Source organism: Nothoprocta perdicaria, unplaced genomic scaffold (genome assembly GCF_003342845.1).
Source record: "Nothoprocta perdicaria isolate Ctin4 unplaced genomic scaffold, notPer1 scaffold_30, whole genome shotgun sequence".
NCBI classification, from domain to species: Eukaryota; Metazoa; Chordata; class Aves; order Tinamiformes; family Tinamidae; genus Nothoprocta; species Nothoprocta perdicaria.
Genome location: NW_020455533.1, coordinates 3032081 through 3044209, shown reverse-complemented (window position 1 = coordinate 3044209; position 12129 = coordinate 3032081). Strand labels below are relative to the sequence as shown.

General features: G+C 40.0%; 1 protein-coding gene across 3 annotated transcripts in view; it reads right to left on the bottom strand.

Annotated features, from left to right (window-relative positions):
• The window catches only part of CDH13 (cadherin 13), a 377876-nt gene that overhangs the window by 113954 nt on the left and 251793 nt on the right, over positions 1 to 12129 (bottom strand). For all 3 annotated transcript variants that reach the window (XM_026042342.1, XM_026042343.1, XM_026042344.1), the window contains exon 7: positions 2203 to 2381. In XM_026042342.1, the coding sequence (XP_025898127.1) occupies positions 2203 to 2381 (179 nt within the window). The remainder of the gene's footprint in view (positions 1 to 2202; positions 2382 to 12129) is intronic.

Here is a 12129-nt window from a genome sequence, read left to right as displayed (position 1 = left end):
AAAGAAATTATAGTTAAAATAAAAAATAGCAAATTACATTCTGTCAGTGTAACTTAAACGAATAGAAGGTTCCAAAAGCATCAACATCTAGCTATGGTTAAGAATATTAAAGGAGATGGAAAACGAGAGTAAATTTTATCAGCATTTTATCTCACTGTAAAATGGTTTATATCAGCTTCTAGTGCATGCACATCAGAGATGATAAATAGCTTTCTCCCCTCTCCGTATCCATTCTAAAGAGTTTTTAACTCAAATACAGCTACTTGATGTTCAAGGCTAATAGAATTTTAACTAATATATCTACAAGGAGCAACTAAGAAAATCCACTCTTGATTGACCATAATTTTTATGATTCAAAAAAAAAAAAAAAAAAATAGAATAAGCTGGCAAAACACACAAAAAAAAATGCAAGGTGGCTGGGGGCAAGGAGGACTCCTTGGCCACCAGCTTTCCATCACGCTCAAGTCATTTCTCCAGCCCTTTTACAATAATCCCATTTCAGGGGCTGGTTAAACACCTAGAGATAGTTACTGTACTGGAATTCTGTTGCTATCCAAATTGTTTGGAAGAGGCCACTTTCTCTGAAAAGCTGTCACAATTAAAGATAGGTGTTCTGCATCTTTGCTTTGTGGGTCACTAATTCACAGGTCCAAGCAGGGCGGCACCAACACCAGCTGCTACACAAGATCTATGTGAGCTGGAAAGGGGAGAAGACGCCCAACCTACTACGATGACAGAGGGCAAGACACAACCCAGAGCAGTTTCTGCAGAAGCAGAAAGCTGACACCTTCTCCCCAAGCCTTTTACCTGAAAAGTCAATATTAGACGGAAATTTAACTGCGGATAATGCTTTTTAGTGTTAAAATTTTACACAGCCTTATATTCTCGCTCATAAAACATTCAACATTTGCAGCAACAACAAAAATTACTCTGCAGTTTCAACAAGGCTGCCGTTTGCCATGCCACCTTGAAAGTAAATTTACTGAATCAACGATTATTAAAAATCTTGGGGAATTCAGGTCTTACTTTCATGATATACTATCCAGCAGTAATGCCCATTCGATTGAGGCCAAATTTCTTGCATGGGGACAGCGTGATTATTTCATGAATCACCGTTGACCTTTAGAAGATACTAGGAAAAGCCGGCATGTTCATTCCCTTCCATTGATTTTCCAATTTTGAGTAAATTGGTTTAATCTGGGGAATGGTTACCTATTAAGAATAAAAATACCTAAACTGACTTTAGAAAATGGTATAAAGCTTTTGAACTTGAGCAGTGAAGTTGGAAGGGAAACTTGGGGCATAAAGGCAGTGATTTTATATCTGTCTTCATTTGGGCAAGATTCTGTAGCCACCCAGACAAGAATGAAAGAATTGTATGAATTTAAAAGACAGATCTACAAGCCAATACCATGGTTTTACTAGAATGTGTATCTGTTTTACCCACTGAATGTCTCCTGTTGGAAAAGCTTGTAGAAAAGATAAAGTCACATGGAATCAGAAGTGGCATTGGCATCACTTCCACTTGGCTAAAATGAGAAACAGGTGCTGAAGGTTGAGAATATTGCGTATTTCTATATCTAACGTTTAAAGGATAAGTTCAGTAAATCATCACATGCAGTCAGTTGCAGCTTGCAAAATGCAAGGGTTATGGGAGAAATGTTAAGATCTTTGGATTTGCTTGAAGGAGTCTGTAAGAAGAGAACTTGGTCACCATCAGGGACCTAAGAGCATATTGGTTTCCATCACCCAAGGAAACTGTTAATTCACAGAGATATTGTTTAAGAAGTCATCGTTATGTCAACGTATGTATTCCACAGAAAAGGAAATTCCAGAGATGCATTTAAAGCACCAAATGGGAATAGCAGAAACTCACGACAGGCTGTACACACAAGTATTTTCTTGTTTGCTTCCAAATAGTTAATTGATAACTCTAGGTCTACTTCCATTCCAGAGATCTTTGCCCTCAGCACTCAACACGAGAAGTCTTGTCCAGAAAAGATGAACTACCAGATTTATAATGTCAGAAGTCATGGCTGATGACTTCTTATACCAAAATAAGGAAGACGGCACTATGTAAAGACTGGACAAAATTTCGCACCTGACCCGCATCTCTCAGACACTCTGAAACCTGGTCCCAGTTGATGAACATAAGCACAGACATTGAGCTACCAGGCTGAAAACAGGAAAGGCTTCTCTTACCTCACGATCCAACAGTACTGGTGACACCACTGTGACGATGTCCCCCTTCTCCGGGTCAATATAGAACATGTTTGGGGACGGTTTGGTGGGCGTCTGTTTAAGGATGTTATAGCGCAGGAGAGCGTTGTCCGTGTTGGCGTCGTCAGCATCGAACGCTGTCATCCGCATCACCGTCGTTCCTACAGGAAACGTGGAAAGACAAGACAGCACAATGCAATTAGGGAGGACAAGTAAAATGATTCTGCTTTCGCATGCGAGAACCACGTGGATACAAAACACAAATTATCTCAGTGAGACCACTACGTAATTTCACTTCATAGTTAATCTGTAATTGGATTTGTCTTGTTTTTCCTTGCTGCTGAGCCAACAACACAGGATGTGTTTCTGGTCGGCAGCAGACAAATGACTCCAACACTAGTCCCCCATATCTATAAGCTTTGCTACTTTAATGGCTTTTCACTAGATGAACTATAGATTTATCTTCCACACTTTGATTTCTACTGGTAGAGAGTCCCCAGGATAAAGATGTTAAAGTAAGGGAAAGGCTTCTGTTTTAAAGTTTCAGAATTCATTGGGCATTACAAATCATTTGTCAGACAAATTCAATCATGACTAAATCCTATATTATTCTAATTTCGATTTAATTATCTTACTGTATCATTCTCAAAACAAAAAGACTGTAGTGCTAGACTGTATCGTTAGAATGGGGAAATTGCTTCAGAGATGAAGATCCTGGAGCATACAGAACACGCTATAGGGTAAAAGCTGTTGATTGCACAGCATCTTAAGTGAGGTACAGAGGAAAAAAGACTCCCATCCTCTTCAACATCGCATTAACAGGGAGGACTGAGGTGCTGCTAATTCTCCTGTTCACTGGTGCAGCACGTACTCCTGCATCGTCTGCCTCAGACGGGGCTCTGCCAGCCTCCCGTGGGCCTATAAAATTCTACCATAGCGCTTTTTATTTATTTTGTACAGTACAGAGGGAAGCCAAGAAAGGAATTAATCAGACACCTGGGCTTAGCCCTGAGATATTCACTCTCAGATCACTGCAGTTTCTTACTCTGTTTATTTTCAGGTGTGTATATAGGCATTATTGTAAAGACAATCTAATTAAAAATAGTAAAATATTTCTGGTAAAATTAGCCCGAGCAAACAATAAAATCCTGTCAAATAAGAAAAAAAGTCACAATAAAATCAACAAATTAGTTTCCATGCTGAATCAAAATAAAATAAGAAATTAATGCAAAAAGCGTTAGCAAACCATGTTCAAATTCTAATTGGGAATCCAAGTATATGTTCTTTTGCCTAAAATCCCAACAAAACATAATTTAGCGAAGCCCATCAAATACGCAATTTGCATTTAAGTATCTTAATACTAAAACCAAATTAATTAATGTGTGAACCGCAACCTCAAAGTCGATTAATATTTTTTTTCTGCTGGAGTTCAGTTCTTCCATGGCGGCTAACCCTTTTATTTCTCCATAGAGTCTCAATAGGCAAGTATTACTTTAAAACAGCCCCGTGAAACACATTTCAAACACATTTCCACTTCACAACAGGTCTGTACGACCACACAAGCTGTTCTCCAGCGCCCGCCTCGCCCTCCACGGCCAGAAAGCTACAAGGAATTAAAGCCTTCTGCTACAAAGCCAAAGCCAATATTACACTGACACCGCCTGCAGAACAGAAAGAGAGATCAGTCATCTGCAATGATAAACAGCGAGTTTCTTCCCGAAGGTCTTTGAGCACAGACAACTTAAGAACCAAACAAAAATGGAATATTGCTGAAAAAAAATGGAAACAAAAACATCTTCATTTATAGGCTGACATAACTGCCTGGCTCCCTCTTAGACAAACACAAAACTCACTTGTTTAGATGTTTCCTCTTTTTTTCCCCCCTTGTGTTATACATCTAAGAGTACAAAGAATTGCCGCGTGTTGTGGTGACCTTGAGTCGAAGCTCTTGGAGGTTTTACTGCACTGCTACTTGACGCAGAGTTACCCCCTTGAGAAATGTAACAGACATCTGACAGCACGTTGGTTTTATTCACCAGTGATTAAAGGTCAGACAGCTCAAAAAGCAGCTTACCACTGGATGCCACGCCATGTTTTTCAATATTACAGGATGATCCTAGCCCTGGTATTTCACCTGCTTTGTCTGAGACTTCTTCCAAAGAAAAATAGTGGCTTTCTAAAGAATGAAGATTCCCTCTTCACAAATGCAAAGAACTTAAAATGTGCAATGCTAGTTTAGGTGCTTACTGTATTTGAGAAAGATCATTTATATTTGTGTTAGATAATGTGGGTGATGAAATGCTCTGAAGCTACATGAATTCCATGAAATAAGAATCAAGGTAAACCTTGAAGGGATCACAAAGCTACTGAAATTCAACTGAAAATCAATGGGAAGTTAGTACGTAATCCTTCCTTGAAAACCACAATTTAATGGGATGCCATGGTCTTTAAGTATATCTGTATTTTAAATGAACATAAATTCCAGCATTTTTAATCTCCTAGATGCTCAACAAAGATTTAAAATCTCACTGAAATATATTCATTGAAATATTCTCCTGCTGCAGTCTTATTTATACAGTGGTCCTAGAGAGGTCTACCGCAGTATTTCTCCCAGTAAGCCTTTGGAAGGCACATACAGATGTTAAGATCTGATCTGACGTAAATCTCCGGATCTCTAGTTGCTGTGGCACAAAACAGACTCCACACAGAGGCTGAATCTGACTGGTTTGTCAGCTGCAGGTCCTCAGCCTTGCTGGTCACCAGCCGTTATCTCGCTCTGCACAACCATTTCTCCTGTGCAAACCCGCACAAAACTCCAGCAGCGAGTGCAGAAGAGCAGAATTTTATGTTCGGATCACAGAGAGATGTTGGCAGGAGGAGAGCTATCAGGAATTAGACTTTTCGGTTTCTGCATTGCCTTTGCTGAAGGTTTTGGGATATTGGTACAAGACTGTATCTGTAATTTGTTCACAAACATCAACACACAGAACTGTAACCCTTTAACCATCACCTATATGTTTAAATTGCTAAAACACCCAGAGATGCTGCTGAATATCCCTGGTACGAATGAGGAAATGAGGAAAGAAAAGGTTTGCTGAACTCGGTGGGTGCTGGGCTGGGAACGGCTCGTGTTCAGAAAGACATTGGCTCCTGCTCTCGTGCTCACCAACAAGACCAGCGTGAGAGGTCAGCACAACAAGTAGTGCTCGGGCTATGTCCTATATCCTATTCCATTTGAAAAGATCCCTACATTTATTTTAAAAAATCGATAATTTGCATTTGGTGCCTCAAAATTCACGACGGATTTAAACCAGGAGCTAAAACATCTTCCAAGCAGCTTTTGTAGGGGTCCAGGGCCTGTATTTCCGACTGGCCCACCCTTGTTAAATGATTGCAGAATGTACCCACATTGAGTGAGTCTGGGGTGGGCCCCCCTCTAAAGAAGATGCTTAGAGATCCATTTCCTAAAAATGCAGCAAGTGGCACAAACTTATATTTGAAAAGGCTTTACAGCACAGACTCCATTCCAAAAGAGTTTAATTCAAGCTGCATACTTCCTCAGTATTACTCCTTCATCATAAAGTTTTATTCTTCATAAAAGATTCATTTCCCCAGACCCATAAACTGACTACTTCTAATTCAGTGTCATTTTATAAATACTTCCATTCCTGGCATCAATCAAACGCAGCTGGCTTTCAAGCCACAAAACAACAGCTTGCTACATTATCATGTTAAACAATATATATTAACTTATCAAGCTGAGGAACAAATGTCTGCAAAATCAGCAACTTTATAGTTGTGCCACTGATGTGCAGACTCACAGCGAAGGCAGCGCAAAGCCTCGGCGCGTTTCAATATTCATGCTTTATTGTCACACCTTCTGGGCAGGTCTGCTGTTAGCCTAATCAGTCAAACCCTCTGCTCGCACCTCCCCGAGCCCCTCATCGATCAGAGATCTATTGCCCTCGCCAGGTTGCTGCTCCGACGGCTGCAGCTATCAATCTGCTGATTGCTCATTTGGCCTATACGTTGCCTGGGAAGTATTGGCAAATAAGTCCCCTCGGGCCCGAGACATAAAGCACAACGCCCACACAGATCTGTGGGGATGCAGCAGATGGTTTCTTGGGAAAAGCTCTTTGGCATTTTGTTATTTACCTCTTAATAACCTTTCTATCCTTTTCTCTCTCTCCTTTATTTTTTTTTTTTTTTTTTTTGGGGCTGTCAAGATGCTAAAACAACATGGGGAATGGTTCAGCTGATGGATGAGATCGATTACTACAGAAGGCTCCTCTTCCTTGACTTATGATTTTCATTTTTGCGTTCAGCTGCCCAGTGGGCAGCCCCTATTCTGCCCTTCATCCCTCCCAGCTGGCCAAGGGTGGCTCTTGTCCTGCACGACTGAATGCTGCGTTGAGCTCAGGTCCCTGCTTGAAAAAACGACTCCAAATTGGGATGGTAACCTTAAAACAATACTGTCCCTTTGAAGACTGAATAATTTGAAGTTCACAAGAGCTGCAGTGCTCAGAACATTCAATCTGAAGTTTACTCATATTGTTGACCTACAGAATTAGATCTCAGCTTTAAAATCTCATTTTTAGCCTCCTTATTTCTACTTTTCCCATCTCTCAAGTACTAAATAATAAGTTTCTTCCCAAAATATCTTCCAGAGACATTAAGTATAAGATGAAACAGATATTGTCATCAAAAAATCATTGAGGTCTTTCACAGATTATATGTGACCACAGAAGAATTTGCAAGGAAACATGGGGCTCAACTTTCCCTCTGAGCCCAGGGAAACTGTGATTTGAATTCTCTTTAATAGATTCTCAACTAAACATGTAATATCTGGACTATTATTTAGCAGATATTGAACATGACCAGAGTAGATCATAATGCAGAATCCAAATCTCTTTCCCACTCTCATTCACATACATTGTTCCAGCAATGGAAGAGGCCTAAATACGGACATAAATTATTCTTACTCCCTTCTTCAGGGTAGGTTACACTGTTGAGATGGTTTAAAAATGATTTGGCATAATGAGAGTTTCACCCATAGCTTCTTGCTGTTTAAGTCAGATCTAAACTGATAAATAGGCCCATTACATCTAATGTGCAAGTAAAACCGTAGCTTTTCCCTCAGCTGGTGCAGGGTCTTTAGTTTGAACTAATTTGAGTTTGTTATTGCCCTGAATTTTCCTAATTTACATAGTACTCTTTTAAGAAACAAAAACAGGAAAAGAGTAAAACAAAGAATAAAAAAAATATAGTGAAGAAAAAGGGACGTCAGGAAGTGAATAGTGAAAAATAGTGAAGAAAAAGGGAGGAATCAGGAATTACTGACATCTCAAGCGCTTTCACATTACATTTACTGCTGTAGGAAAAAAAACCAACTTTTAGAAAATGAAGCAAAGAAGGATTCCCCTCTGACTGCTGTACTCGTAACTACTTACAAGCTTGACTGTCATTTCATATTTTAAAGACAACAAGCCCCAGGGAAGCAAAACAAATATAAGAAGAAAGGTCTATTATGTCTCCAATCATGTGCAACTGAACTGCAACTACAGTTACTAACTTATGCCTGTGATTAAAAACTCAAAGGCCTTGCTCAATAGAGAAGGCATTTAGCAAAAAACTAATGAGTTTGGTCTTTTCGCATATCTTAGATTAGTATATGGCAATCACTGCCTTCTCTGCAGGACGCTTTTGCATCATGTATTTAGGTGTCTGGCGAGTGCAGGATACATATGTACTTCTAAAGCTAGAGCTTGGATGGCCCCTGCGATCAGTGCACGGTGCTTGCCAAGAGACTGCAGGCAGCAGGAGAGCCGAGCTGCACTGCTGAAATATCAGCTGGGGGATGAGTAAAATCCACTGCTGTTGACACACGAAATAAACTGAGAGATGAACTGTTGAGGACCGCTGCTATTTATGAAGGGCTAATGCGGCCAGAAAGCATACAAACTGAGGAAGGAATAATGGGATACTTCTTAGTATTTTGTTGTAATGCTCAGTTAAGATGTATGGGCAGCTTAACCTTTAGCAGTATGAGTATTTGAACCCTTTTTCTCGTGAGTAACATAGATGTTTTGGTGTAAGAAATTAATCACGGATAGGGCTGAGAATGAGTTAGATGGTTAGAAGTTAAGAGACCTCTTCAATAAACTTTGCTCCAACCACAAAATGTAGTGAAAACTCAGTGCTAAGCTCAAAAGCGACGAGGGACTGACTAGCACACAGAAAGCCAGAAACACATTTTAAAGTTAACTTGTTGAGTTCCTTCTATGCTCCAGCAGTCATTTTGTCATGGGAAAGCAAGCTGGGTCTGCTCCGTGTCGCCTGTACTGCTTATTAAGTTGAACATACACAAGGATAGAAATAACAACAGAAATCTTGAGCTGAGGTGACATGGCTATAAGAGGCTTTTATGTATGAGGAATGGAGCTGGTTGGGGAAATAGTCTCCTCTGTTTCGGAGAACCTGATAAGTTTCTCGACCTTTAAAAAAATATTAACTTTTCACATTTAAAAACAAAGAGGGCGAATAATTTAATATAGAGCCCCTAACAGAGAAAGGGAATGTGCCATGTTATCCTGAAACAAGTTTGCACTTGCTTAAATGTGAATTTAAGCCTACAGGTAGGAGGACCAAGGGTGCATGAACCATGGTCCAAGAAGGGCCCATCGGTGGACAGGAACAGAGACTGCTCTGCTGCCATCACTGCCCCTACCTCCAGCTCTGCCTTCCCTTGAACGGGTTTGTTCCTAAGCACAAGTCTGTCTTAATTCTGGATCAGGAATAAAAAAGCAGAATTTTCCTGTCTGTTTCCCTTTTAAAGAATAAGACTTATTAAGAAAATGCATGAATTGCTTCTTGGATCATGACCATAAGCTATAAAAAAGTCCTATCGTTCTAATATTCCAACTGTCAATTCATAACAATCTTAAATGTCAGATAACATAAATCATAAAGCAGTATAACACATTCTCATGAAGTAAATGGTTTAATGTAAATGATGATATGCATTGAACATCCCACAGCAGGTGAATATGACAGAACAGTGATTTATGAGCTAAAGAATAGCTATCCAACACACAAAGAATAAGATTTAGCCCCAGACAATCTCAGAGAAAACAGAGGATCCTCCTTCCATGCTTTGGATAGCACAAGAAGTCAATCATAAAATCTCAGGAAATAAAGTCTGGATGACACCTTAAAACAGCACTGAATTCATCCCCCCTGAAAACAAAGCAAAACCATTCATAGAAAAACACAGAATAATACTGCCTTCTTAAAAATAAATTAATAAATAAGAGGGAATTCCAAAATCCTGATGTGATTTAGGACCGTGACAACTGCCTTTGGCAACCACCTGCCAGGAAGTTAGCCCAGACGCCGAGCAGAGTTGGTCTCGGCTCACCCGGAGCTCAAAGCCGGCCCGCCACCGCACCACCAGAGGCGGGGGATGCTGCACTCTGCCCCTCTTTTACACAATTACCAGAAGGAAAAATCAGAGCCCAGACGCCTCCTGCCTCTGGCGACCTGCTCATTTGCTGGACCCTCTGATCTGAACGGTTTGATCCCTGAAATGCTGCCAGAGATGCTCACACCTCGCAGGACGCGCCGCGCACCCGCTTCCCGTGCCAAATAGGAACTGCCTTCAATCATCCACATTTCATTCCTTACAAGGTGTTTAAATGCAGATGCAAACTTTATAGTCTAGAACAGCTAAGCAGAGAGCTTACTAAAGACACACATTCTGTGAAACTTTCACTTTTTTTATAATCCAAATATTTTCCTTAGCTTTTCTTTGCCTTTTCTGCACTAGTTTGCTTCAGTTTATCTGGTGGTGTTCTGGCCAGAGCAACTCAAATTCCAAATAGACAGCAATTTTAAAGTAATATAAATATATAAAGCCTAATGTAAATTTCACATCCAGAAATACCCATGAGAAATTATCTTTTAAATGTGGTAGATAGCTTCCCCAAAACCTCAAGACATAAATCAGACAAAATTAGTTTAATGATTTAACTTTCTTCAGGAAAAGAAGTTAATATCCAGTTTCCTCTAAGCGGGGTAAAATTATTAATCAAGGTAAATGAGGAAAAGAAAATAGATGTTTCAGAGACTTCATTTAGCTTAGGAAAATGGGACTGCTAGCTACTCGTAGTCTGAACTGCTGGGAGGGAAGAGGCCAGTGTTCCCTTCAAGGCTGCTTTCACCTGGTCTCCATCCTGTCCTCGCAGGCAGAGCGACCATTCTCAATATTTACAGAAATGACAAGGAGTAGAGGCTCCGTTTTTCCCATATTAAATAAAACGTAGCTAATCACTGGGAATCCAGTTCACATTTGGCCATTCCCCAACCCTGAGCACCTCCAGATCTGGTCATTGGAGAATCCGGGTAACCCTGCACACTGCTTTGCCTCCTCCTTCCACCACCAGGGAAGAATAAATCTTAAAAAGAAGGTCAACAGTGTTAAATCTAGGTATTACATATTAAAGTACAATAGTATTTTGAAAATGAAAAGGCAATGAAAGCAGGCAGTGTGTTAACCATAACACTCCAGTCCCAATTGCAGAGCCCTGTCAGAGCTCAGTCTGTGTGTGACACGCGGGACAAGAAATCCCAGCTCCGTTTTCTCCTTTGTGCACGCTCTGCATGAGGATTTTGTTCAACAGAGAGAGATTCTTCTAAGAAAGGAAGGATTTTGCAGATTTCAAGAGTCCTGTGATCAGGGCCACACTTTATAGACGGAAGGCCCCCTTGTTTCAATTACCTAGGTTTATAGAGGAGCTGAATGGCTCCTTAAAACTATCTCACAAGAAAGGCAGCAATCATACTCCCCAGTATCAGCAGGCTTTAACTAAAAGCATGTCATTACATCACAGAATCCACTTTCGATTATTCTTCTACTTTTAAGCAAGATATACTGGCATCTTTCCTGATTAAAAGGTAATAACATTACATTTTAATAACATCTCCCAGTGCAAGGTCAGTTTTCCTTGATTGGAAATGCTTTTTGAGACAGTGGGCCAGAATTTCTGTTGATATAAATCAGCCCTGCAGAACTAAAGCAAAGATTTATGTTAGATGAGACTAGGGGATACAGGAGTGACCTTGCTGGTCTGCGTTTCATGCGCGCAGCATTACATTGCTTTTACTCCGCTTTACATTCCTAATTTCTTATTTTGGTAGACATAAATGAAAAAGCAAAAGGATGCTCAGTTGCTGCAGCTCTTCTCTTTGGGACCCCTTCCTTTCCTGCTAGAACTGACTAATTTGAGTATCAGTTTTCTCACACAAACACAGGAGGTTGATGACACCAGCACATGCTCCGGTCACTGCACCACAGAATCCTCAGCTGCATTTGTTGCTTCTTTAATTAATGTAAACTGCTTGGGCATTAATCTCATGTTACTAAGTGGGGATATCTTACTATTCACGTTGCTGTCAGTACAATTCTCTTGTCACCTATGTCAACTGGAAATTAATCTGCACAAACCACAAGTGTGTCAGTACTATCAAGCTAAAAAGAACAAAAGCAGAATCAGATCTCATAATGAAGAGGTAAATCTTACATATTTTTGGCTCCATGTGCAGAACCTTGAGCATACACTTTTATTCTAATTTATCATTTCATCTTTGTATTGATTTCATAGTCAAGTCCTATCCATTTGATCTATGAAACATCTGAACCTTGTTATCTTAATCTCGCTTATCTGAGAGTTTTATCTGAGAGTTTCTTTCTTAATACAGGACTTATTTTAGATAGATTTTGCTTTTCTCTGCTCCAATACTCCTCCAAAACCAGACTATGGATAAATCTTTTGTTTGCTGTCCCCATGCTTTCTCTATTGAAGTCATTATAGTTACTCAGATTCATCCTGCCCAGATAGTATTTAATAATAA